A 27,354-nucleotide genomic window follows, 5' to 3' on the forward strand; every position below is an offset into this window, starting at 1 on the left:
GATGCTGTAATTAACACTGCTCTCAAGTTAATAGTTGCGAGAGTTGTCAAAATACACTCAGGTCACTGAATCATTGTCAATGGACATGCCAGGGCATCTGATGAGCACTGACCATTGACAACGATTTAATGCAATTAGAAGTTTCAAATAATCTTCCTGGGAGTAATGTCCATTGTGGAACATTGATGGGAGAGTGACTGACAACAGCATTGTCTCCCCTGTTCTACTAGTTTACAAGAGGTGGGTTATTCAGCACATATTACATGTATGCAAAGTTATTCTTCAAGTCTGGACCAAAGGCATTTCGGAATAACACATTGGTTGCTATAAACATGACATTATTATTATTATGGTATTTTGGCCATATAGAGCTTTTACAAAGATTGTACAGGAAGGAAAATATAATACTTTATCAAAACTAAACTATTTGTTTGTAGACTGTATAACTGTAGCAGTAAAACACACATAAATATAGGCACCATATACAGGACAGAATTCTATATGCATAAAGGGGCTTTATTCAATACAGCCGCTGATTATTCAACTTTTTTAATAAGACTGTATTCAAAATAATTGCTAGCTTTTTGTTTGAATATGCGCATATTGTTTAGTCAAAATTAGATGTCAAATCCAACGACATAATTTTAAAACAATGACATATCATAACAACAGTATAAATGTTTCCATGTAGAATGCTAGATAAAGCATGGTAAATTATAGATCTTTTATCAGAGGTCATGAAACACCACAAACCATCTCGCTCTCTGCCCTCTCTTGCATGTAGAGCTTGGATGCCAGAGAAATCGTCTTACTTCTATGGGAAACTGGCCACTCACCTTTTGTCCTGAATATATCCTTCCACTTTATGCAGTTCTTTCCCAAACAGACCACAAGGCTTGAAATTTAAAATGCACTTTTCAGCAGTCCTGTGAATTAAAACAAATGAATATCTGTTCTACATACTGTATACACTGGGAATTCTGCAAATGGTGGGGAACGGTGTCCTAAAAACTCACTTGTGATTAGTAATTTCCATATTGCCGTACTGTTCAATCCACAATTTGCCAACAATTATATTATGTACACAGCAAGTAGGGTTTGTCCATGTGTAAGATTCATTGTGCCTAGGAAAAGGAAACGTGGTGTAAACTTGCGTTGACTAAAGGTGAAATATGTACTACTATTAAAAACATTTAATATATATAGCAGAAAATCTGATGTGGATGAGATAGACCCAAAGCATCAAGTACGTCCCTTCTTAATGCTACAGTATACTGTTCCAAGTTTCCAAATAGAACCTCTGGCCCAGTCACATGGCAGAATAAAAGTAAGTGTCAGGGGGAATTCCATTATTAGCAATGGTGCCTTCAGGCCGGCTTTTCTCTCCCGTTAGGGGTACTTACTTGAACTTCACTTAAGATTCAGTACAGGCTTATTATAAAATGAAATGTTAAAGACTGCACACAGAAAATGCATGAGCCAAAAACGTGCTCCTGCCATTGGAAAGTTTATTTTTTAACTCAAACCCACATGAAAAATACATTGAGTAATGCTTTCATTGACTTGCTCTTGAGAAACTCATTTCTAATGATGACCCAAAAACATGACCCTATTTTTAGACTGGTATCTTGCCCAGTGGCTGGGGATAGGTACATCATTTATCTGGGAATAGGTTTCTGTATTTTACATATACATACAGTTTGGCCTGACATGTTTCATAAATAAGCTATGGTTGCATTTGTTGATGTTAAATAAAAATGGAGTCTGTATTGCCTGAAATAAAGGAATTGTTAAGGTTTTATGCTAATATATGTGTTTCTAGCTTTTACAGTGATTCAGATGGCTATGGGTTAACAAAAGTCTTTTATAATTGAAAAACACGTAATAAAAGTGATTTTTTTTCTTCTCTGGACTACGTGATATGTGAAGTTGGAAGCCTGTCAGACTGTGGTGTAATACATTTGAGCCTACTTTCATGTTTGCTTGAAGAGATAACCCCAACCTTTCGAGAAGATTTCATCTAAGATGTCATGATGACCACAGCATAAGATGTCAAAGATCACAGACTCATCATCTGATATTACTAAGAAAGCCAACCCCGTTACATGCATTATTGTAGATTGTCACAACCTATTTCCTATGCATCACCCAATCAAATATCTTGATTGTAACATACATGTAAACACCCTCTTGTTAATGATTTTGTAATTTATGCAACTATTGTGTATAAAATCCCTTATTCTCTGGTACATTGCCAGAGGGATCTGACTGATACTCCATGTGCTAACCTCCACGTTACTCTGCGCAGAATAGTGGCAGTATTGCTTTAATAAAACCTATATCTGTTTTATCACAAACTGATGGTCTATGAATTCTGACCCTATTATTAGACTGGTATCTTGCCCAGTGGCTGGGGATAGGTACATCATTTATCTGGGAATAGGTTTCTGTATTTCACATATACATACAGTTTGGCCTGACATGTTTCATAAATAAGCTATGGTTGCAGTTTAGGTGGCAGAGTTACTTGTGAATAAGGACAAAGCTTAACCCCAAAGGAGTACAATGCTGTATTTTAGTTGAACATAAAAGACTTTGCACACAATGAAATTTACAATAATATATATATACCTCTGATAATACCTGTGCAAATCTGTTGCAGCACAATCTATTTTCTGACCAGTAATACAAAATAAATCACCTGCATTATGATGTCATTCTTTAAAAGATCACTTACTGTACTTAAAAGATCACTTACTTTAGAAGTTCCAATGTTATTATCCCTTTGGGCTCTGCTTCAACACTTTTCCCCCAAAATTTAAGCTTGGGGTATATTGATCCATGGAACACAAAGTCTTTAGAAAGGCCTTCGGCATGGAAAGCGCTAACTGGTGGGTGGTGACTGACCTGTTCAGAAATGAGTCTAAACCCTAGATCATCACTAAAATACAAAAACAAAGAAATGGTAATTAATAGCGGTATTAGTGACATCGTTTGCAGGCAGCGGCATGCGGTCTTAAATGCGCAAAAATATCAGGTAAGCGTTTCCCATTGGAAGCAGTGGATTTACAGGTTAATGCGCCAAGTTTAAAAGGTTTATCTAACATTACATAGTGACACAAATTGCAACATGAAATAGTTGAAGGTGTTTTCAGAGGTACTTTTCCTTCATAAAGTCACATTTTTAATAAGAATAATTAACCATGGTCCAGGAAAATAGTACATACAGATGGGTCCTCATACATCTAGCCTCCTTGCACGTTAAACAGCTCTTTCAGTCACGCCATGCCGTGGCATGGCTCTGTAGCGTAGAGCGTCTTTTCTGCAACTTTTTACCTTCAAATGCGTCTTTTCCGCACAGCGGAACGTAGCTTTTAGCATGCAGATACAACCGCACTCGCTCACAGGACATAGGTTTCTGCTGATTAAAATGATATGCAGCATGCCTATGTCCTGTGAGCGAGTGCGGTTGTGTCTGCATGCTAAAAGCTACGTTACAGTGTCAGCGACTGTAACACACTGTAATGTAACATTTTGCATGCAGATACACCCGCAGTCACACACAGAACATAGTCATGCTGTATATAATTTTAACTAGCTGAAGTTGCTTGTGCTATCTATTCGCATCGCTTTGCGAATAAGACACATTTGAAGGTAAAAAAATTGCACGAAAAGACACTCTGCGCTACCAAGGCACACGGAGCTCCAGCGTTATGTGAGGCCTTACTTGTAGCGCACGGAGGATAGATGTATGTGGACACATCTGTATACAGTATGCATCTATATCCATCTCTCTGTTTTGTTGAGAGAAGACAGAGATTATCACAAAGACATTGATCTCCAGGAAGAAATCCACATATAGAGCCCTTACAGAGGATTTCCAGCATGGGGATATGGAGGAAAGGGCTGGGGGTGAATGGTGAAAGAGAGTCAGGCTGGGAAGTGCAAGACATTTATATATTTTCTGTAACATTGCATGAGATTCAGTCACAGAAAACTAACTGTAATTCAGCGTGTGCAGCAAGATCTTAGAGTGCATTGTGACTGACAACATGACGACAATATCGACATTCTGAATGTAGACATTTTGTACCACGCCCCATTTGCCCATATATGCCTTTAGGTAGTAGAGTGCTTAATTAGTAAAATGATGCCAAACCATGTAATCTTATATATTTCTTATTGTGTTCTTAATGTATATTGTTTCATTACTATCTCTTACCGAACTAATTCATATGTTTCACCAAGCAGAGGATTGAATGGTTTCCCTGTACGTTCCCACTGTGATGCCACTGCCGACACTGCAAATGCAGCAACACACTGTAAGACAGATGCCAGCATTAAGAATTATAGGTGACAAGTCTGAAGTAAAAACGACACAGTACATGTACCAGGCAGCGCGGGAGACACAACAGGCATGTTGATCACGTGGCTAGTAATGTACAGTGTAAATAATGTATAATTAGACGGAAGATGGTCAAATCAAAATTTATGAAGAAATATATAGGTTACTGTATGTTATCTAACATAATCAGCTTAATCCCTGACGAATAATTCCCACCCACTGATTAGAGGCACGGTGTGTAATATATATATATATATATATATATATATATATATTTATATGTGTAATATATATATATCATAGTAAGTGCTGTTCAAGATTGGTTTTAAAGCAGTTCTAGTTAATATTACATTTATTGGTAATAAGGAACATGCAGTCAAAACGGTTATTCAGCATTTAGAGGAAATGCAGTTTTATATGGGACTGGGAGTAAATGAAGAGTATATAGAGTCTATGGTATATACACACTACAGTATATAGTATATCACTGGTTCATATACATTCTCCTGCATTTTCTGATTAAACGTATTCGCCAGCTAGTATATCACCTGCATTCGCTCCACAGGGTCCGAGCATAGGTTTGCTTTGTGGATGAGGTAAGTGTGCTCCATGTACTCAGACAGGCGCTGTAGAAAGCTCAGTGGCTCATTAAAAATAACCGGCATTGTGATCTTGGATAACTCCTGTATTAATAAAAAACACAATTGCATTAGTGACACAAGGCATTACAGATGTATCTAACACACTGCCTACTGATAAAACATATAACTTAAATAGGTCAAGTTTAAAATTATAATTTAAAATCTATTTGATGTGTCCACTTTTCTTGTATCCTTGTCATAATTCCCTGAATGCAAGTATAGCACTGATGTTATACAGATATCCCCAGCACCTACCCCAAAGTACACATCAGGCCTATTCCGAGCGAACGTCAGGGTGTTAATTGTAATGTAATATAACAGTTTACTATATTGGTAAATAATAAAATACAGGTTGAGTCTCCCATATCCATAGTTCTAAAAAACAAAATATTCCAAAAACCGGAATATTTCGGGGCAGCTGTGACGTCATGACGTGACCTGATGTCATGACATCACCAGTATCAATGGCAAGTGACTAGTGGCATGGGCGTGGTCCACATGCCGGACTGCCCCCTGCAGAACATGATGGGGCCATCCCCAACCACGTCACCCGCAGCACCTACCAGACCCTTCAGCGTCACCCGCGGACCCCCCTGCAGCACCTGCCGGCCCACTGCGACACCCGCCAGACCACCCCATGACACCTGCTGGACCCACCCGCAGCACACGACGGGCCTCCCGTTTTTTCTAACAATGGTCAGACAGTAATCACTATGCTGCTGATTCTGAATCTCATGGTGCGACGACCGCTTAAGAGTCTTTTGCCATAGTCCTGTCTATATGTACGGCGTGTGGGCCACTTGTGGCGCCCTATACATAAAATGTAATAATAATAATAACTATATGCTAGTATCCGCCTTCTCTTGGTGTATAGCCGTGTGTCTGACTGTGGAAGGACTGAGACGACCACTTTATACAACTTTAGACATTATAATAGCTCTTGGGATATCTTTAGTAGAAACCATCCATTGCACCATCAAAACTTGCACAAGCCCATACTATGTGCAGATTCTCTGTTCGCAACACTCCCATAACACGCCCATACGGAATAGCCACCTCCCAGGAACGCCAAATCCATTCCTGATACCATGGGTCTCAATCGCAGCTGTGCCTCTGTGCATACACCTGTGGGACACATGCACTGTAGGAGTTTTTAGGAACTTTCCCGCATGCACAGTAGCAAAATAAACCAAAACGCCTAACTCTGTGACCATCAGCATCGCGTGCCACTCAGTCAGACTCAATGCGCGGTAAAAGAAAAATAGATACTAATCAAACAAAGAATTTCGTTTATCACAATTATTATCACCATTTGTGTTAAATGAATGATAATAAAGCAATCTGTTTTGTGAACAAGCGCAACATATCAAGCTTTAGATTAAGATCACGCTGGGTATGTACAAATCGTTCAATGCAAAAATCTTCTGTGAAAAGATCTTTTGATTAGAATTCCATAATTGTGGAATGTGTGGGAAATTACTGTATCGGGATTATTTATACAGACCGCGGTGATACCTGATAAAGCAGTGATACAATGGTTTCTAGGGAAATAATAGGCTACATTTTAAAAATCATTCACCCCACTTTACCATGTACATTTGACTAGCGCACCTTTAAAAGGACAAACCAAGCGGCTATAAGGTGGCCCATGGCTAAAACATGTACATAACATACTGGAGACTTAAGTAGAAGTGAATAGGTCCTTGTCTGTATTTGATATAAAGCTGGATACACACTTGGCCGAACGAGCAGCCAATTTGGTAAGCTATACGCACCCGCTTAATATGTCTGGTCTCTATCTTTCGCTTGATATGTTTGGCCAGACATCACAACTGGGCGGGCATCTGAATCTGTCTGCTCAGTTGTCAGTGTCGGCGGGTCGCCTGTACACACAGGCAGATGTAATGATATTGTCACAAGCCGACGCACTGAGAACGCAGGGCGAGGCAAACACTTGGCGATCGTTCGCTGAACTCCTCCCCATCAGCCGTCCATCATCCTTGGTCTGTCCTGGATTGCCTCCTGTGGCTATTTCCTGCTGATGCGAAGGCTGTTCCGGTGCCGGTGATAGCATTTCACTTGTTTCCCGTTTGTGGTTGTCTCCTGTTATTCAGTCGAATACTCAGTCCTCCTGTCAGCTTTTGTTACCGGCCGTTTGTGTCATCTAGGCGGCATGTTCTGCATATCTACTACATGCCGTTTGTGTCATCCAGGCGGCACAGACAGCACTCAGTGTCCAGAGTGCACAGGTCTGCGTCCAGCTGGTTGTGTTAACTCGGCGACACAGGCCGCAATCCAGCGTCCAAAGTACGCAATCCAGCGTACCACCGCTTGTGTGAACCCGGTGGTACAGGCCACAACCCAGCGTCCCACCGCCTGTGTCAACCTGGCGACACAAGTCCTTCATCAAACCACCTCATCCAAGGCTGCTGCACGGCCCAAAGGCCGCATCTTGTACTACGGCACTCAGGCGACAACAAGCCAAGGCTTACCAATCCCTCAAGGCTGCTGCACGGCCCAAAGGTCGCATCTTGTCTCACTGCACTAGGACCACGACTAGTCGAAGACTTATCAGTTCACAAGACTGCCTCATAGCCCAAAGGCGATATCAACTTCTCCAGCCCTCGGGCCACAACTAGTTAAAAGCCTACCAGCCCTCAAGGCTGCTCCACGGCCGCAGCTAGCAAAGTGTGCCAGCCTTCTAAGCTGTTGCGGGACTTAATCCTCAATAGATAATACCCGTTCCATAACAGATAGCTGCAAAACATATCGGCATCAGCTGTGCTGCAGAGTCAGTCTGTTATGTCTGTGAACCACATGGTTCAGACAGATCGACTGTACACAAGGACAGGTGCACTTAACGTTATGTCGTTCGTCGGCTGTACAAAGGACATATCACATAGTGTGTACCCAGCATAACACATGTAACCACTGAACAATTTCACATAATAAAGAAGATAATATAAATTAAAGTTTCTTATCCACAGAATAATCTGTACAGTATGCACTAATAAACAGGCAATCTGTGAACATGTGCAGAATGCTGGAGAGAAATAAATGAATAAAACTGACTAAAATGGACACTAGCATATTTAAGGTAAGGCCCTCCAAAGAGCTGTTGTTGATGCCAGTTATGTTAATAAATCAGATGAACAACAGATTTTTTTCATTTTTACGCGGATCACAGACCTAGGTTAGCTGTTATGAAACTTTTTTTTTTTATTTTTTTTTTTTATAAAATTAGCTTTCTAGGGTTAATACAACACATGGGGAAGATTTACTAAAATGCCTTAAAAAGAAAGTGGAGCTGTTGTCTGTAGTAACTTATGGGATTTCAGATATAATTTTCTAGAATGTACTAGAAAAAGAATAGTTACAGTATAAACAGATTAGTTATGGGGAACAGCTCAATTTTTTATTTTTAGACATTTTGGAAAATGTAGGGTTTTGATTTGAGGTCTATGAGTGACTTACATCCAGTTATATGTGAATACTAAGTTATAGGATATCCTATCACCTAAAGAAATAAACAAAAAACTTCAATTTGGGAGTGTATTTTTAGGGCCGTATTCAATTGTCGGCAAAAAGTCCCGGACTTTTCACCTGGTGCACATTCCACCTACATCGCTGGTTTTGGGTCCGAAAAAATATCGCATGCACGGCCGCTTTTCTCCCTATTCAATTCCAAAGGAAGCGAAAACGGGACCCGGCGAAACTCAAACAGGCGAAAAGTGCTGTCAGTTTGGGGAAATCAGCCTTACACCCCCCAAAAGATGCAGTGACATGGGGGATCAGTATGGATAACCCCGAATAGCCCAGCTGAAGGTATTTGGGGTACTTAAATGGTCTCAATAGCTGATAATTAGCGTATTTGCATATCGGTGAAGAATAGCATTTAGCAATATTTTTTCATCAAAATAACTAGTCCCTGCAAATTTGGGGTACCTGAAAATGGGGGCTAGCATAATTAAAAGTTTCTAAAGTGAAGTTTTAAAAATCTTAGAAAATCCACCCGCCGCAAACAACTGCAAAGCAAAAAACACCTGCGGCATACTTGGGGACCCCCCTGGAATCTATTTAGCTAGTTTTAAAATTTATCCCCCAACTTTGCACTTTTTCGCCCCCAAAACTAAAGTACTTTTTTGGGGTGTTCTAAATGTTTTTTTAAAAACTTTTTTGGACGCAGTTTACCTTTGGGGGACTATCCTAACACTGTACGGGGTTCCCGAAACTTTGAACCCTAAAACTGCACTTTACTCCGCCTCCATTCACAGGCAAATCTTTTTCGCCTATCTGAATGCATTGAATTTCCGCTTAGGCGAAAAGTAATTGCAATTGAATTGGGTGGAAAGTTTCTGACAGGCGAAATGACATCATCGGCAAAACCTTTTTGCCGAGAACGGCTTTTCGCCTGCAATTGAATACGCCCCTTAATCTGCAGTTGGTCTGTTTTGCCTTGAGATGTATGAATGGGGTGGCTATCATGTGGCAAATGCCTGGACCTGCTTCCGCTTTTATTATCGGGAAGGAGGTGCAGTCATCACCTGCATGCATGAGCAGTAGGTTTGCTGAAGAGGGAGAGTGTTAAATTACCTGATTGCCGAAGTGCACTCTCCCTCTTTCTGCTTCTGCCAGCCACTTGTAGTGCATTTGCAGAGATTCCCCAGTGGCATCCGCCACGTTACTGAAATAAATAAAGGGACAGTGCTATGCAGCTGTTGAAATCAATAGCTGCGCAGCTGTCGAACAGTCAGGGCTCTGGTGTCCAGGCAGATGTAGCACTATCTGGAAGATAGGATCGCTGATAATGATGGCGGCACATAGCGTCCCTGTCATTCTGCTCGCTTCCCTGCATTACTACCATGCTTGTCTACTCTCCCTGGAGACTCCTGATTTTTCAGGTAACCCCCCACACCCCCGAAAGAGTTAGCAGATTTGTCACATCCCACCCACTTCCTAGTGAAGTGGGCAGGATGGGGAGATTTTTCTGAGAAATGTGCGTGTCCGTAGATAGGGGCAGGGCTAAATGACGCAAATTGCCTGATGGCTATAGTCTGGCCCGCCCTCCCAAAGCTTAGAGCAGCTCCGCTCCTCCTGGAAAAGATTTCACGAAAAAGTTGGTAAGTATGATTACTACATGCAGGGAAGCGGTAACTGCAGTACAATGTGCGCAGTTACCATTTTCCCCCCTATTGCCGATTCAAACATCTCCCCCTTAGCCTCTTAGTAACACGATCCTGATGTGTGAGCTCCATCCCACTTGAATGCTTTTATATATAATTGTATCCTACATTTTCAAACTGTATAGGTTGATCTATCATTACCACTGGTGACATGCTGTAGTATTCTGACATCGCAGAGACGCAAGTGACAACCACATATCATTATTCAATTCTTTTGGGGAAAAAACACTTCTAACATGGTCTGTGATGGGTTCTATTGCTTTGTAGTTGGAGCAATCCACAGTAAGGGCCTGTTTCAGACATGGACGCTATTGCGCAGCCTTTGCGCTGTGCAATAATATGCTAACGCGGCATGTGTATATAGATGCCTCCTGCCGGCTTTTCTGATCCGCTGCTGTGTCTGAAGATGCAGCATTGGATCACCTGTGTGAACAACGGCCATCTGCGTGACCCTTCGGTTACTCAGGCTGGCTGGTGTTCTCACGCTGTCGGGGCCAGTGAAGCTGCGTCGGAAGATGCAGACACTGGCTTCGGCACACCTCAAAAACAGGGACCTTGCAGAACGAAATATGCACAGTGCTGCATCTGTGCATGCGCAAACCTCACACATACGGAGATGTACTTAAACCATCCGGCTTCGCATACATTTCCATACAGGCCCTAAGTTGTATGGCATAATAATTTGCCTCAAGAATATGAAAAATATATATTATGTACAGGATGCCAAAGGAAATTTTCTGTACAGATATATCTGTTAAATTGACAGCAGACACAACACACTGTCATTATTGTAACGCATGGTGTCGCTTTCAGGAAACGTATCACATTGCAGACATCACCTTTTTTCCAATACAATACAGTTTTTTACCACCAGATGTCATACGCTGGGCTTCACATTAGTAAGAAACTCACACCTCAAAAGTCTCATGAAGTCCAATTCCTCATAAAGGGCAATAAAACATCTCTTGTAAAATATAGAGTAGAACAACTCTCAGCAAGCCTTGGTCATCATTATCTGCTTAAGCATGCTGGCAGTAGTACACTATTCAACTTAAATTAGGAAGAAAATTCTAAAGTGAAAGTTCTATGAAGTTAGTAGTGTTGCAGTCATCCTCAGATCCGCAGATTTGCAAACACCAAGAAACATTTAACAACTGTGACTTCATTACAATTACCCAATTTTAATGAGACAGAAGCACATCTACAATAGAACTTTTAAAGAAAGTATTTAAAATGCATATGTACAATGCTTTAAAAATACTACTTGGTATGAAACAAGAATCCTATCGGACTCTTTAAGGGGGGTATCCACTTAGCGATTTAGCCAAGCGATTGCACGATAACGACATCGTTATCGTGCAATCACTTGCAAATCGCGTATGCATTGTGCATGTTTTGGTCAGAAGCGACCAGCGATGCGCGTGCCCACTGGTCGCTTATGACATCCGACATCGCCCGAACATGCAGGTCAACCTGACGATCTCGTCAGGTTCAGCATGTGCGGGGATGAGGGATGTGCTGGGACTGAACGAGTGAACGTTCAGTCTAGGCACATCACTAGCTATACAAACGACAGCACGATTGCAATGTCGTAATCGTGCTGTCGTTTGTATATCTACAAGTGGATACCCCCCTTTAGTCAATCCTGAAATGGATTCACTTATCTGAGGGAGAAAACAAAACCATAAATATATATTGATGACACTTGTGTACATCTATAATAAATAAGGTAAGACCGCCATCAATCTTATCATATCTGAGGAAAGGCTTGTATATTAACAGTTGATGTTTATATCAAACGTGGAAATCAAATCCTGATCGTACCTGGGAACTAAATATTTTTGTTTAAGTTATACAATGGACATGATTCAGACCCGCTCGCTAGAAGAGTTCGCTCGCACCCAGCATATGCAAATTCAGCAAAGGCAGGTGATCGCACAAGGCATTAGAACGCCCACTATGTCTTGGCGTGCGATCACTCTGTGTATGCAGACGCCCACCAGCCTGACTTAAGACACCCACTTACACACGCCATCTCCAGGAAGTGTATGCAACCATTGGTACATCGAGAACCATTGGATGCGATCTCAGCACTTGTGGTTGACCATACCCTGCCGCAAGCACTGCGGTGTAAACTCCAGCCAGGTGACATGTTCTATGACGCTGCCTCTTAATTATGCAAGTCTCTGAAACGGCGTTGAGACACTCAGGCACGCCTGCATTCGCACCGCCACTGTCCCATTTTTACGAGTGAGCGGGTTTGAATCAGATCCAATGTACCTATGACCAACAAAATATCAACCAACAAATATAGACACATACATAATGTGTGTCTATATTTAGTAATGATTTTTGTAGAAATGATCACATCACAAATGGGACTGTAATGTGATATGATGTGTAATATATTCCTTTTCTAATTTCCTCTACATTGATATATAAAGTTATAATGAAAGGTAACTGACTAACGGTGCATACAGTACACACGTAACGATTTTTTGAACGATTTGTCGATAACGACGTCGTTATTGTTAAATCGTTCAAAAAATCGTTCCGTTTATGAGTTATAACGATGATCGTTCATCGTCCATTTCAGACTGTCCAACATGACGATTTTCATTAAGGGAAGGAACATTATTCGTTCAAAAAATCGTTCACTTTTTCAAGGGGAAATCTTACAGAAAATCGTTACGTGTGTATGCACCTTAAGTATTTATTAATAGTTATTTATATAGCATATACATATTCAGCAGCACTTTTATAGAGAATATTTCAGTCATTCACATCAGTCCCTGCCCCAATGGAGCTTACAATCTATGGACCTGATTCAGACCCTGTCACTCATTGAGCCGGGCTGTCTATGCGCAGCGAACGAACGCTTCCCGATCACTCGCACTGGTTCGCGCAGGCGCAATGCGATGTATGCGCAGAATGCAATCGGCTGGCTGCGTTGAACGCATCCTTGCGAGCGGGTCTGAATCAGGTCCTATATTCACTATCACATGAAAACACAGGCACACTAGTGTTTTATGTTTTTTGTCAGAAGCCATTTAACCAGGAGTGTGGGAGAAAATTGGATCACGCGGAGGAAAATCACGTAAACATGAGGTGAACAAACTCCACACAGATGGGCCATGACTGGGAATTAAACTCATGACCTCAGTGCTGTAATGCTAACCACTATGTCATCTGTGCTACCCACTATATAAGCTTGTGTGTTCAGCTACCCTTTTTTTTTTTAGTTCTGTCTACACTGTATTGCTAAAAAGTCAGAGCCACTTGCTAAAGCATGTTTAATAAAATACTTCAAACTTTAACAACAATTCTGAACGTATTGATTTATTGAACATTGAATAACTTTATATAAGTGAAAGATATTCTATGAAGTGCACACTGCACTATATGTACAGAAACTTGCCCTGGTGTTACGTGCCAATGGCTGCCAAGGCAATAAAATATAACAAACAAAAGTTGCAGCTCACACACCGAACGACTGGAATCTATTTTAAAAAAAGTACTCGCCCAAATCCCTTGTTTTCCACTTAAAGAACTAAAGCCATGTGGAATCTTCTTTTCCGCTGTCCTGAAGTAATCCAAAAGGATATAAATGAAAAGCCATTAACCCATGACAAGAACTTGTTCATACTGGAGTCCAAATGCAAATTAATGTACTTAGCCAGTGCAAGTTTCCAGTGGTTCGCTGGAGCCTGGTTTATCAACTCTGACTGATTGATGATTGAAACTCGTAAGTATGATCAACCCCACACTAATGAACATATATGACTAGTGTAGTGAAGTACACAGCAGGCGTTGGTTGTTCCTATTGCAGGGGGACTCCATGCTCTTTATATCCCTACATTAGTGGTAACCAATGGTCATGCTCTCAAGTTTTATTTATTTTAAATGAGGAATTGGGTTTTAGGAAAGAATATTGTTTACCCCCCTCCCTTCATGCAATCATCCTTGTAATGGTGATTTAGGGCCTGATTCAGACCCACTCGCGAGCGGCTGTCCGCTCGCAAGTGGGTCGATGTTCTGGACTGAGCATGCGCACGACGGAGGGAGCTCCGTCGTGCGCATGCGCCAGACGCGACGAGCGAAGGAAAGTCCTTCGCTCGTTGTGTCTGATCAAAGGGGGCGTGCTGTCGATGTTGATTGACAGCACGCCCCCTTTGGTAGGCGTGCCGGGGGCGTGCCTCCCTGACGGGGGCGTTCCCACGGGAACGCCTCCCGTCAGAAGCCGGCCCACTGACATCACTAGTGATGTCAGTGGGACTGATTTTGGCTCTGATAGAGCCAAAATCACTCCGGAGCTTGCGGTTGAAAACCTCAACCGCAGGCTCCGGCTCGCAATTTCGATGGTCGCGATGGTCACGACCATCAAACTGCACGCTCGTATAGGCTGTGGGTGGTGACCCACAGCCTATATGAGCGTGCAGGAGGACGCTCCATTTTCATGGAGGCCGGCCCTCATTCAGAGCGTGCGCTCTGCTCAGAGCGTACGGCTCTGAATGAGGACCTTAGTTATTTTATCGTCAGAAGACATGGTAACATAGTAACCGTGCCATGCACCAAAATCTTGACAAATAACACTTGATACAGTACATCAGCGGCATGTCATAAAATGTATTTGTATATTTTAGATAAAATGTACAAACAATGACCATACCTTAGTGTTCTGTAACGAGAATCTTCATGTGATTTGCAAGTTGCATGATCACATTGGTCTTGATCTGAGCTACTGTAGATTAGGCTGGCCTTTGTCTTGTGGAAGCGCTCACTGAATATATTACTCTGTGACGCATTCTCCTCACAGCAACAAAATAAAGTAGCAGGGAACAAAAAAAGCAAAGAACAAAAAAAAGGCAACAGAATCACTTCTACTTTTACAGGTAAAAACTGAGGTACAGCAAACTTTCATATAATATTCCACAATTTACACCTTACAATCTCCTAATTCTGACAAAGTTTTGAGTACGCACTAGTAATACAATTGAAATGAATGGAAAATTGCTATTGCATAATTGATACCAACATCACGGTTCATCACAATTAAATTTTTTTGGATGACTCTAAGTTGGTGGTGCACCCTAAAGGTTTGTGCTAAACACATATTAAAGTACTTTCTGCAAGAAGCAGAGGAAAAGGACAAATATGCCTTTGTAGGGGCACTCTTATGACAGATAATTGTTTATATATGGATGATGATGGAATGATTAGTATGAATAAAACTGAACATTTAATATACACCTTTAAAAGGAAGTTCTCCCCAGAGAGTGATGTGTAGATATAACATAGAAATCTACTAAGGACAAAAAAGAACAATATAAACGTCCTTTGAAGTGTAAATGAGTATTATTATTTATTATTGATAAAAATTCAATGAGTAATCAGCTCCTATTAAGGGTAATGAATATTCTAATTAACCCTAATTCAATCTACAGGGAGGCACATATGATCACTTCATACAGTACATATCTGGCGAACTATAGTAGTTTTTAATTAGATCTCTGTTGTGATCGACATATACATAAATGATAGTTGGTCAGAAACAATTATATATTGTAAGAAAGCACACTATGATAACTAAGAGAGATGACTTATTAGGATAATCCAGCAGCTTTGAAATCTGTGTCCCCTGTAGATGAGTGAGGGATATATATTGTAATTAAATATCAGTACACATATATTGACATTGCTGATAGTTATATGGGGACACAGGACCTCATTCAGAGTCGGTCGTAGCGGCCGCACGGGCTACGGCCGCAAAATCATAAACGGAAGCGATCGTACGGCTGGTCGATCGTAAACAAAGTGACACCCATTCGTTAGGACTGCACCTACTCTAGCTACCGACTGATCTGATCGAACGAACGAGACAGTTGTAGTCAGGCGCTGTATGCTAATTATGTTATGATGGTTGTGGCCGTATGTGTTGTATTGATGGTCACGTCACGTTTACAATGGACTATCGAACAGCTTGTTATTAGCTTGTTCTCAATTATCTAATTAAGAGTGTTGCACTCTTGCTGTTCTTTTTATTCAGTTTTTTTTTAATGTGTCAATAAACTTTATTGTTTTTTTTGTGGGGGTTTTCCCCGTTCTCGTTTTTTTTAAAAAATTCCAAAACAAAGTAATGTTTATTATCTGTGAATGTACTGTTGATAATTGTTTTAACTTTAAACATGCATGTGTATTTTGCGTTAGGATAATTTGCACTCTTATGTTTGCAATTGCACACTGCATGTTTTATCCAATCAAACCTGACCTTATTTTTCGGGTCACATGATAAAAGGATTGTCCAATAGTGTTGTTTTTTTTAGGAAACGGAGTAAATATTTTAGCCAATCACCTTTATGAACCCAAGTGTCTGTCGTAGTCCTCGACCAGCACTGGGCGAACTGAAGCAGGCGGCCCCCCACTTTGGGATCCCCCAAAAGGAGGCCCGGACCGTCAGGCCGCAGGTTTATCATCTGACCTAGGAGCCAGACGTCTGGTACTCCAGACCTGTTTCTTGGGCTTGGACAATTTCTTGGTCCCAGCCTGCCGTGGAAAGGACTGTGCTTTAGGCCTACCTTGGGCCCTGTGAGGCCGAAAGGACGACCCACCAGCACTAAAAGGAATCGTAGCAAACGGAAGACATGCAGATTTTGCTGCTGCCAACGTAGCTATTATTTTGTCCAGATCTGGACCAAATAGTACCTCTCCATTGAAAGGCAGACCTTCTAATCCCTTTTTGAAATCCGCGTCCGCTTTCCAAAGACGCAACCATAAGGTGCGACGAGCAGCCACGGCTGCAGAGGAGATCCTAGAGGTGAGCATACAAATATCTAAGGCCGCTTCATTAATGTGAGTGGCCGAGACTCGGAGTTGCCCACCAACCTGGTCTGTTCAGCCGAACAGTCGAGTCCAGAGACGCCTCCAAATTATCCTCCATAGCTCTGGCTACCCAACACACGGCCATAGCCGGTCTGCATGCTCCCCCTGCAAGGGAATAAATGGATTTGAGGCAGATCTCCACCTTGCGGTCAGTGACATCCTTCAAGGATGACATCGAAGGCATAGGCAACGTGGCACTTTTGACTAGGCGTGTGACACGTGAATCCACTTGTGGAGGGGATTCCCTCTTAGAAAAAGAATTGTCCGCAAACGGATAAGCCACGGCTAAGCACCTCTGGGGCTGAAACCGTTTACCTGGATTTTTCCACGCCTCCTCTAAATGATCCACTAATTGATCAGAAAGAGGGAACACCATAGCCTCACCCTTAATATCCTTACAAAAGGCATATTTGAAATTGGCCACCGAAGGATCAAAATCCTCAATAACTAAAGCCGTGCGGACCGCACGAATAAGACCAGGGATATACACTCTGGACTTCGCGTCCGGCTCTTTGGTACGGAGAGGTTCTTGGTCAGATAGATCCAGAATCTCCCCAACATCTGACGTCTCATCGTCATCTCCATAAGTAGCAGATAAAGACGCCACCGGCCTATTATGAGGCCGCAACACAGACTCCCCCTGTAAAACATATGCTGAACCGATGTAGTTAGAGTATTAACCCACGCAGGCTCCGGATTTTAAACCTGGGAAGGGACAGGGAGACTGTGGGGTACCATCAATTGTCTCGGGAACTCCCGCATGGGTGACGACACCACTGACCGCTGGGACAAACCCGTCTGGGTAAACGCAGGTGGCGGAGCTAGCTGGCCCACAAGGGTTGTAAACGCCTTAGCGAAACAAGCCCAGGGAGGTTCCTGTACCGGGACCGTGACCATAATCGGCCGTGACAGTGCCAGGCACTGGGGACATAACCCCTCCGCGTTACCCTCCCCCTCCACTATTGGTACCTTACATTTAGTACACATGAGCTGGAGAGGAAAATCAGTCTCAGACATGATGGTAAGTATGTGACACTCACACCTATACTTATTGGTATAGTGTGAATAACACCCTGCACACCGCGCACCGCAAGGGCTTTGAGCAGAGCAAGATCAGGGACAGAAATATGGCTGACAGTAGAAAGTGAAAGTACAGACAGCAGGGCTAGCAGATTAGTCACATACAATGCAGAAGAAACAAATCCCTGCACTATTAGCGCTGATTCTCAACTACTCAGACCCTCAGGCTGGTAGGACTCAGCGCTGCATACACTGACCTCTGACAAACGGAGGAGAGGTATGTTGGGGGACCCAGACCGCAATGCCACCGCTCACAGGCTTCCAGCAGCATTCACCATGCTTTAAAGATGGCCACCGAGGAGCAGAGGATGAAGGAGGCCGGCCTGGGGGATGAGCGCTGACACACTATGGCCAATCGGGCAGAGCAGAGAGGCTGTGTGCAGCAGGCTGAGAGACAGGGAAAGCGCGCTCCCCTGGCCTGCATTTAACCCCTGGGACGCCGCAGCGCATGCCGCTCAGCAGCAGCCCGCTGTCCCAGGGGGTAGTGGAAGTGCAGGTTGGTCGCCTGGCTCCACGCTGCAGCCAGTCCCCAGGGAGCCCCCTGCCTGGGGACTCAGGACCATGTGACCAGCGGGGACCCCTGCGGGACCCTGCTGCTTACCTATCCCCTTGGATCCGGCCATGGTCCAAAACATCTGGGAGCACCGCTAGCCATGACCCCAGATTTCTACCAGCATCCCCGACTCAGTACCGGCGTTCTGGTACCGGCGGGGTGTAGGGGAGACAGCATGGACGTCAGTACTGACTGTCCATGCTCTACTCCCAGATGTGCAGCCAGTGCTGCCTTTAAAACAAACTTCAGGGGCTCTTCATAGCCCCCCTCTGCACAGTGCCTCCGACTCCGGCCAGGCACCGACGAAACTGGGATGCCTTGGCCCGGGGGCGGGGTAAAAGAGAGGGACCCAGATGCATCCTGGGAGGCTGAAAACTTTAACTCTGTGGTGCCTGAAGACTGACGTCATCACCTATACCCCAAGGTATCCTGTGGATACCCTATGGACCCTGCAGTAGAAAAGGCCAAAAAAAACACAATGATTGAATAATGCAGGCAAGGTGTGCATTGTACGTAGGCAAATAGGGATGCACGGGTAACCAATCCAGGGATGCGCTCACATCTCGGACAACCCACCCAGTGATTATGGAATGCAGGCAAGGTGTGCATTGTACATAGGCAAACAGGGATGCACGGGTAACCAATCCAGGGATGCGCTCACATCTCGGACAACCCACGCAGTGATTACGGAATGCAGGCAAGCTGTGCATTGTACGTAGGCAAATAGGGATGCACGGGTAACCAATCCAGGGATGCGCTCACATCTATAAAATAGTCATCAAAAGCACTTTTCTTCATGCTCTCCCACAAGTTTTGAAAATGGCAAGCGAGGAGCATGGTGGGCAGAGGCCAAATGAGGCAGGTAAGTGTTAAACACATTTTTTTAAAAAAACAATAACAGTTCATATCTTCCAAAAATGCATTTTTTAATTTATCAAAATTAAAAAATATTGTAGGTGCTGGGAATCCACTACCACCACCAGAGGAGGAGGAGGCCAAGGCTCAGAAATCCACCGTTTTCAAGGCTAGAGCTTGTGACATTGGTGACCATGACAATGGATAACCTTGTCCATGCCCCAAGAAATATGGGGGCTGGAGCCAAAGACAGGATTTGGGAGGAGATATCCAGGGCTGTTAATACTGTGGGGACAACCCACAGAACCATGAAAGTCGTCAAAAAAAGGTAAGAAAATGATATTGTGAGTGTACTGAAGTCAAAAGCGAGATCTTAATTAAATAAACTAACCCTTAAAAAATGCCAAATCACATTGTCAGATGGACTGATTTCAAATACCAGCTGAAGAGGGACAGGTGGTGGTCCCATCCCTGAGGAGCTGACCTTGACGAGGTTGGAGACGTTGGCTCAGGGATGTGTGATGGAAAAGGAGATAGTCGGCGTGTCCACTATGGACACTGACATGGCCGACTTCAACGCTCCACATGTGCAAGAATGTAAATATTTTTTGGACTCAAAAAAGTATAAAGCTAAAACGTGTATGCGTTTTTTTTTAAATAAAAAATACAAATCTTTTTTTTTTTCCAGACTCAGAGGAGGTAGTGCCTGCTCCTGAGGTCAGGTCTGGGTCCAGCACAGATGGAGACTCTGCAGGGGAGGATCCAAGTACTCCATCTGGGGACTACTCCAGGGCAACCATCGGAACGAGCAGCGCCTCTCCTCACCAGGTTGGTCTCCCAAACTCAGGAGAACAGATGTACCCAGGAGCAGGCAAACCCACCTGCCATGATGAAGCAAGACTCCCTTCCTCCCAGGACCACCACCTCTGGCAGCCCAACAGCCACCCCCGCAAGTATGGAGAGCCCTATGCCTAGGCCTGAGGAAATACCATCTACCTCTGGCCAGGCCAGTCGGCGGGTTACACGCCAGTTGGCTGTCCGTAGCTTACCTCTTCCTCCGAGCCAGCCCAAACGACGCAAGTAGCCCTGGATATCTCCTCCCTCACCTCTTGTCCAGTCACCATATTTCTTGTCACCAATGTCTCAAGCTTTTTTTAATTTTTTTATTTTCATTTTAGAATTGTGTTTATTTTTTATTTTTATTTATAGGAAAATGTTGCCCTAACAATTGTAACTAAAATTGTGATTTAAGGCTAATTTCCAAAAAAAAAAAAAAAAAATGTTAATAAAAAAAGTCTATATTTAACTATATCAATGTATACATGGTTTAAAAAGTATGGTATCTGAAAAGGCTGCTACGCAAAACACAATGCTATATATTTAAAAAAATGCCCGAAAATAATAAGTTAAAAAAGCACAAATAAACAGTTGTGTTACGAACTCCCTAATGCACACGCAAGTTAAGTCATTTACAAGGTAATTAGCAGTGTTAATAGTTACAATGCACCAATCTTAGCTGCTTGGTTTGTGTGGTTCCAATTAGAATCATCACAAGTAACATCGGATTAACGATTGTACTGTTGTGGCTTATGGACACTTCTTGCCTACCTTAGCCTGGACGATCATCCTGTTCGTAGAGTGACGTTGTCATGCATCCGCAATTCATGGTCGTACGAAGCAGATAATTTATGCACTCCCCTAAAACGCCTGGAAACGCTGAAGCACGCCTCCGTTTGCAGACCACCACCCCTGTATACACCCACAAATGGACTTTCCTGTCAATCAACTTTCGCAAGCCACTTCCGTTTCGGAAGCCCTACGACCGACAGTATTTTGCATTATTGTTTGGATTTTTCTCTTTTTTTCTTTTTCATATATATTTTCTGTTTTGGGATATCACTTTGCTTCTCATAGTGCAAACTCTGCTGATATTATATGGCAATTTAATATATGCATTTATCACTACTCCAAGGTGTACTATTCTTTACCTAGCATATCTGCTAAAACCAATATGAGTTAACATACTTTGGATAAAAGTCCTCCCAAGCACAATGCTCTTAGTTATATGGGGACACAGACTTTATCACTATCAGCAATGTCAATATATGTGTACTGATATTTAATTACAATATATATCCCTCACTCATCTACAGGGGACACAGATTTCAAAGCTGCTGGATTATCCTAATAAATCATCTTTCTTAGTTATCATAGTGTGCTTTCTTACAATATACAATTGTTTCTGACCGACTATCATTTATGTATATGTCGATCACAACAGAGATCTAATTAAAAACTACTATAGTTCGCCAGATATGTACTGTATGAAGTGATCATATGTGCCTCCCTGCAGATTGAATTAGGGTTAATTAGAATATTCATTACCCTTAACAGGAGCAGATTACTCATTGAATTTTTATCAATAATAAATAATAATACTCATTTACACTTCAAAGGACGTTTATATTGTTCTTTTTTGTCCTTAGTAGATTTCTATGTTATATCTACACATCACTCTCTGGGGAGAACTTCCTTTTAAAGGTGTATATTAAACGTTCAGTTTTATTCATACTAATCATTCCATCATCATCCATATATAAACAATTATCTGTCATAAGAGTGCCCCTACAAAGGCATATTTGTCCTTTTCCTCTGCTTCTTGCAGAAAGTACTTTTAAATCTCCTAATTCTGAAAGGCAGCGAGCTCTTAACCCTGATTTTACACCACCATATACAGATGTGTCCTCCTACATTTAGCCTCAATATGCCACGCAGCGCGACATGCCTGGCGTGAGTAAGTCACCAGGTCCTATGCAACCCTGCTAGCAATGGGACATCTTTTTTGCAGAAAATGTGATTTAGGAATACGATGTGACCAGGATGCACCAGGAGACTGTGCTGATTAATTTGATATGTGACAATAGTATATCTGTGTGCGACTAGCCTGTAAAGCAGGGGTGGGCAATAAGTGTCCCTCCAGCTGTTGATCTACAAATGCCAGCATGTCTTGCAACAGTTTTAGCATGACCAAATAGCAAGACTGTCGCAAGGCATGCTGGGATGTGTAATTCTACAACAGCTGGGGGGCCGCTAATTGCCCGCCCCTACTGTAAAGGGAACTTGGCGTGGAAAAAAAGCTGCGGCTGTTGTATAGTAGCACCACGTATGATTCAGAGACTCCATGCACACAGATATACAAGGGTCATATCAAATTAATCAGCACAGTCTCCTGGTGCTTTCTGGTAGCACTGCATTGCAAGTTATACGCATTTTTGGCAAAACAAGATGCTAGCTGAGTCTCATGCACTGACAGAGGCTGTTTGGTGCAACTGCTGCAGCGATGTGCGAGGACATGTGTAGCTGCAGAGCAAATCTGCAGTGTATTACTGTAAATATTTAATACAGTAATTCATGTCTAGCAGTGTAAAAGTTACAAATGTATAAACCAAATGATAGGTTCCATATACAAGAGCACATGTTATATATGTACTCATGGTGAACCGTGGGAGTTTTTGTTCACAATGCTAAAATGGCTGCTGAATTAATTTGAGTAGGAAAATCAATAAACAGCTGAAAGCTCTGTGAATACAGATCCATATTGGTTCTTGCAGCTAGTACCCCTAATTTAGCCAGGATTGTGAGACGGACAAGGCCTTGTAAACACTTTGTTAATGTAATCAAAGTCCAAGGTGATGTTCTGCGCCATGATTTTGAATTATTTTTCATTCTACCTGAAATACAGACTTTAGTACTAAACTAAAATGGTGCATGGCCTACATCACAGGACTTACCCAGAAAGGCTAAAAGATCTTACTATGTATAGTTTGGAACAGAGAATGGAAAGAGGGGACATTATAGAAACTTTCAAATACATGAAGGGTCTGGATGTAGGCTCAGGAAATCTGAGGAAAAATCACTTCACAGAAAAGGTACTGGATAAGTGGAATAGCCTCCCATCAGATGCGGTTGAAGCTAAAACGGTGGAACAATTTAAACATGCTTGGGATAGGCATAAGAATATCCTTAAGAGAGATGTAAGGAGCAAATAGGGTTGAAGTTGCCTAAAGGATACTTGAAAAGGGGCAGACTAGATGGGCCAAGTGGTTCTTATCTGCCGACAAATTCTATGTTTCTAAGTATATAATTTATTCCTTACAAGATAATCTATTATTTTACTACACAGCTGTGTATTCATGACAAGTCTCCCATGTGTATAGACAGAATGGGATTGAAATACCAACGGCTCAACAGCCGCCAGTTCAAATCCCGACAGTGAGAGATCCCGTCAGGCGTTGGTAAGTACCCGTGTAGACAGTGGTGTAAATTTACTAAAGTGAGAGTCTTTAGAAGTAGAGATGTTGCCCATAGCAACTTATCAGATTCTAGCTATTATTTTCTAGAAGATGCTAGTTAAAGGTTAAGTAGAGTCTGGCTGGTTGCCATGGGCAACTTCTCCACTTCTAAAAACTCTCACTTTAGTAAATATACCCCAGTATGTGTGATTGAACATACCGTTTAACAAAATAATACAATGCTGTCAATTACGAGTTGTGCTTTTCTTTTCTCGCATGTTTCTTTTTAACACGTTAACCCATAGATTTTGGGACAAGTGCCCAGAGCTATGGGTTAATGAGTTAGCAGCAGGCGCGATAAGGGCAGAAAGACTTACAGCGGATTTCTGTTTGAGCCTAAGGAGGGGGTTAAGTGCAGCCTGCAGGCTTATCGCGAGCTGCTATTGAAAACCCCTGGGCACCGTTAAGGCTAATTGAAGCTTCGAGGCTAACTGAACTTAGCCCTGAGTAGTGAAGTGAGGCTCCTGTCAATCTGCAGCAGGTGTGGTGTCAAACACAACAGCATAAGCAAAGTTTACACATCTACCTTATTTTATATTTTACTTTCTTCAGTACACACAGATGGGAAAAAAATAAATAAAGGAGAGTTCTGGGAAAATTTACCTTCATTAACTCTCTTTCTTCGAAGTCCATAGGGAGACACTGGGGTGTAGGTGGGACCTGGAGGACCGGATGTCAACAGCAATGCTTTTCAATCACAGGATGCTCCAGTCCTTCCCTCTATATCCCACCCACAGCACCCGAGGCACCTCATTGCGTGACAAGCCCAAGGCAGGAGCAGGTTAGGAGAGAAGGAAGACTGGTACACTGAAGAATCACACTCTCACAGAGAGAAGGAAACAAGTGACCAGGAGAAGAAACCCATAGAAGCTAGGAGTGTCAGGGCGGGTGCCCTGTGGACCCTATGGACTTCAAAAGAAAGAGTTAACCAAAGTAAGTTTAACCATAACTCTCCTTTTCTTCTTCAAGGTCCATAAGGCTCCACAGGGAGACATTGTGGATGTCCCAAAGCAGCTGCTCAAGGGCGGAAGGGTTCCCAAGCTGATGAGAGAACCCTATGTCCCAAGGAAGCATCCTGAGAGGCAAATGTATCAAAGGCATAAAACCGGAAAAGGTGTGGACAAAAGACCAGGTGGCTGCCTTGCATAGCTGTTCAACTAAGGCACCATGCCGGGCTGCCCACAAGGGACCCACAGAGCAACTAGAATGATCAGATACTGAAGCTGGCATAGGAAGTCCAGTCTGCATGTAAGCCTGTGAGATAGTCATGCAAATCCATCTGGCCAGAGTCTGCCTGTTAGCTGGCCATCCCTTCTTGCAGAATCCAAATAGGACAAAGAGGGAGTCCAATTTCCTGATGGAAGTAGTGCGGACCACGTCCAAAGAGGCCTCACCTGCAGAGAGGCCTGGTGAATTAAATGCCGGACCACAATTTCCTCATTCTGGTGGAAGTCAGAAACCACCTTGGGAAGGAAACCTGGGCATGTACGAAGAACAACCCTGTCCTGATGAAATATTAAAAAAGGGGAGCGACATGAAAGCGCCCCTAAAGCAGATAGCCAACTACAAAGCAGAGACCTGCACTTTCAGAGATGCTAGGCGGAATTGAGAATTCCCGGGATGAATACTGCAGAGATGACCGGGAGAGTGCTTTCGCCCATGTGAGAATGCGGGCCACTTCTGTCATTGCTGACTGACTTAGAGTGCCCCCTTGGTGATTGAGGTAGGCCACCGCCATGGCGTTGTAGGACAATTTGTACTGGCCTGTTTTTCAGAATATTTTGAGCCAGAGTGAGAGCTCTGTAGATGGCTCGAAGTTCCAGGATATTGATTGGTAACACTGCTTCAACTGGGGAACATCATCCCTGGAAGGAATGCTGGCCAGTTACTGCGCCACACCCATGGAGGCTTGCGTCCGTGGTGAGGAGAGCCCAGTCCGGGATCCAAAAGGGATGGTCCTTGTTCAAATGGGAAGTCTGTAGCCATCAGGTTAGGGACAAGCAAACCTCTTGTAGGAGGCTCATTATCTGGGATTTGAGCAGATGGGGTAGCCCGTTCCACATGGAGAGGATTAGGTGTTGTAGAGGGCTAAAGTGAAACTGGGTGTACTCCACCATGTCGTAGGTGGACACCATTGATCCCAAAGCCTGCATTGCAGAGTGAACTGACACTCAGCGCTTGTGGAGCAGTCTGCGTAGTCTGTGCTGGATTGTTGAAATCTTGTCCGCTGTTAGGAAGATTCTCTTAACTCGAGATTCCAGGAGGGCTCCCAAATGTACCATCCTTTGAGATGGTGTTAGAGATTTTTTCCAGTTGATCAGCCAACCGTGCGTTTGAAGAAAGGCAGTGGTTACCTGTAGATGGCAGTGAAGAGTCTCTGGGGAGCTGGCCAACAGCAAGAAATCATCCAAGTATGGAAGCAGTCTGATCCCTTGATAGTGAAGAGAGGCCGCCATAACTGCCATGATCTTGGTAAAGACCCTGGGGGCCATTGAAAAGCCTAATGCAGAGCCTGAAATTGGTAATGTTGTTGTAGTAGGCAAACCGGAGATATTGTTGATGAGAAAGCGCCATAGGTACATGTAGGTAAGAGTCCTGAATGTCTAGAGATGCCATAAAATCCTCAGGTTCCATACTGTAGCTAGGATAATGGAACACATGGTTTCCATACGATTCCTGGGCACCCTGATAAACTTGTTCAGAGATTGGAGGTTGAGAAAAGGCCGATGAGACCCATAGTGCTTCTGAACTGAGAAAAGGGTAGAACAATAGCCCTTGCCCCGTTGTGAGGAGGGGACCCGAATTATTACTCCTGGATTCAGTAAAGACTTAATGGCTTTTTGGAGCAACAGGGCCTTGGTTGGTTCCTATGGAGGTCCTGTGCAAAAGAACTGCTGGGGGGATCGCCTCAGGAATGAGAGGGCATATCCATGGGAGACCACTTCCCTTACCCAGGCATCTGACGTGGTTTGATGCCAAACCTGGTCGAATTGAAGAAGTCTGCCAAAACCTGGGAGCCCCCAGGGAGAAGCCCGCCCCATCAGGCTGTAAGCTTGTCCTCAGACTTGGTAGACGGACGTCTAGTAGCCCAGGCCTGTTTGGCCGTAGGCTTGGTTGAGGTCTGCTTGAGGGCGAAAGGACCGAAAGGATGACATCCGAAACTTTGTATTAAATGCAAAGGGCAGGAACACCATCTTGTTAGCCGCCAAAGTAGTCAAAATTGTATCCACTTCTGGACTAGGATGTCTCCTGCATAACGCAGACAGAGACTCTAGAGCCTGTTTTGATTCTCAATCTGCTTTCCAGGAACGTAGCGAAACAATACGGCAGCAACTACTGAAGCGGCAGATATCCTGGATGCCAGGAGAGCCGTATCCATAGCTGCCTCACCTAAGTAGGAGGCTGCATCTCTAATGTGAGATATGTAGGACTGCTGTTCCCTTGAAGCATCAGGGGGGAAAAGTCT

General features: G+C 43.2%; 1 protein-coding gene across 5 annotated transcripts in view; it reads right to left on the bottom strand.

Annotated features, from left to right (window-relative positions):
• Nucleotides 1-27,354, bottom strand: part of OSBPL1A (oxysterol binding protein like 1A) — a 200,249-nt gene that overhangs the window by 21,050 nt on the left and 151,845 nt on the right. For 4 of the 5 annotated variants that reach the window (XM_088469602.1, XM_088469600.1, XM_088469603.1 and 1 more), the window contains 5 exons: nt 4,894-5,028; nt 4,223-4,320; nt 2,759-2,941; nt 1,017-1,124; nt 837-926 (listed from right to left, as the gene is read on the bottom strand). In XM_088469602.1, the coding sequence (XP_088325728.1) occupies nt 837-926; nt 1,017-1,124; nt 2,759-2,941; nt 4,223-4,320; nt 4,894-5,028 (614 nt within the window). Of the gene's footprint in view, nt 1-836; nt 927-1,016; nt 1,125-2,758; nt 2,942-4,222; nt 4,321-4,893; nt 5,029-14,838; nt 14,929-27,354 lie in introns of those variants that run through there. The other variant, XM_088469604.1, reaches the window with a different exon arrangement.

This window comes from Taudactylus pleione, unplaced genomic scaffold (genome assembly GCF_031769625.1).
Source record: "Taudactylus pleione unplaced genomic scaffold, aTauple2 ptg000093l, whole genome shotgun sequence".
NCBI classification, from domain to species: domain Eukaryota; kingdom Metazoa; phylum Chordata; class Amphibia; order Anura; family Myobatrachidae; genus Taudactylus; species Taudactylus pleione.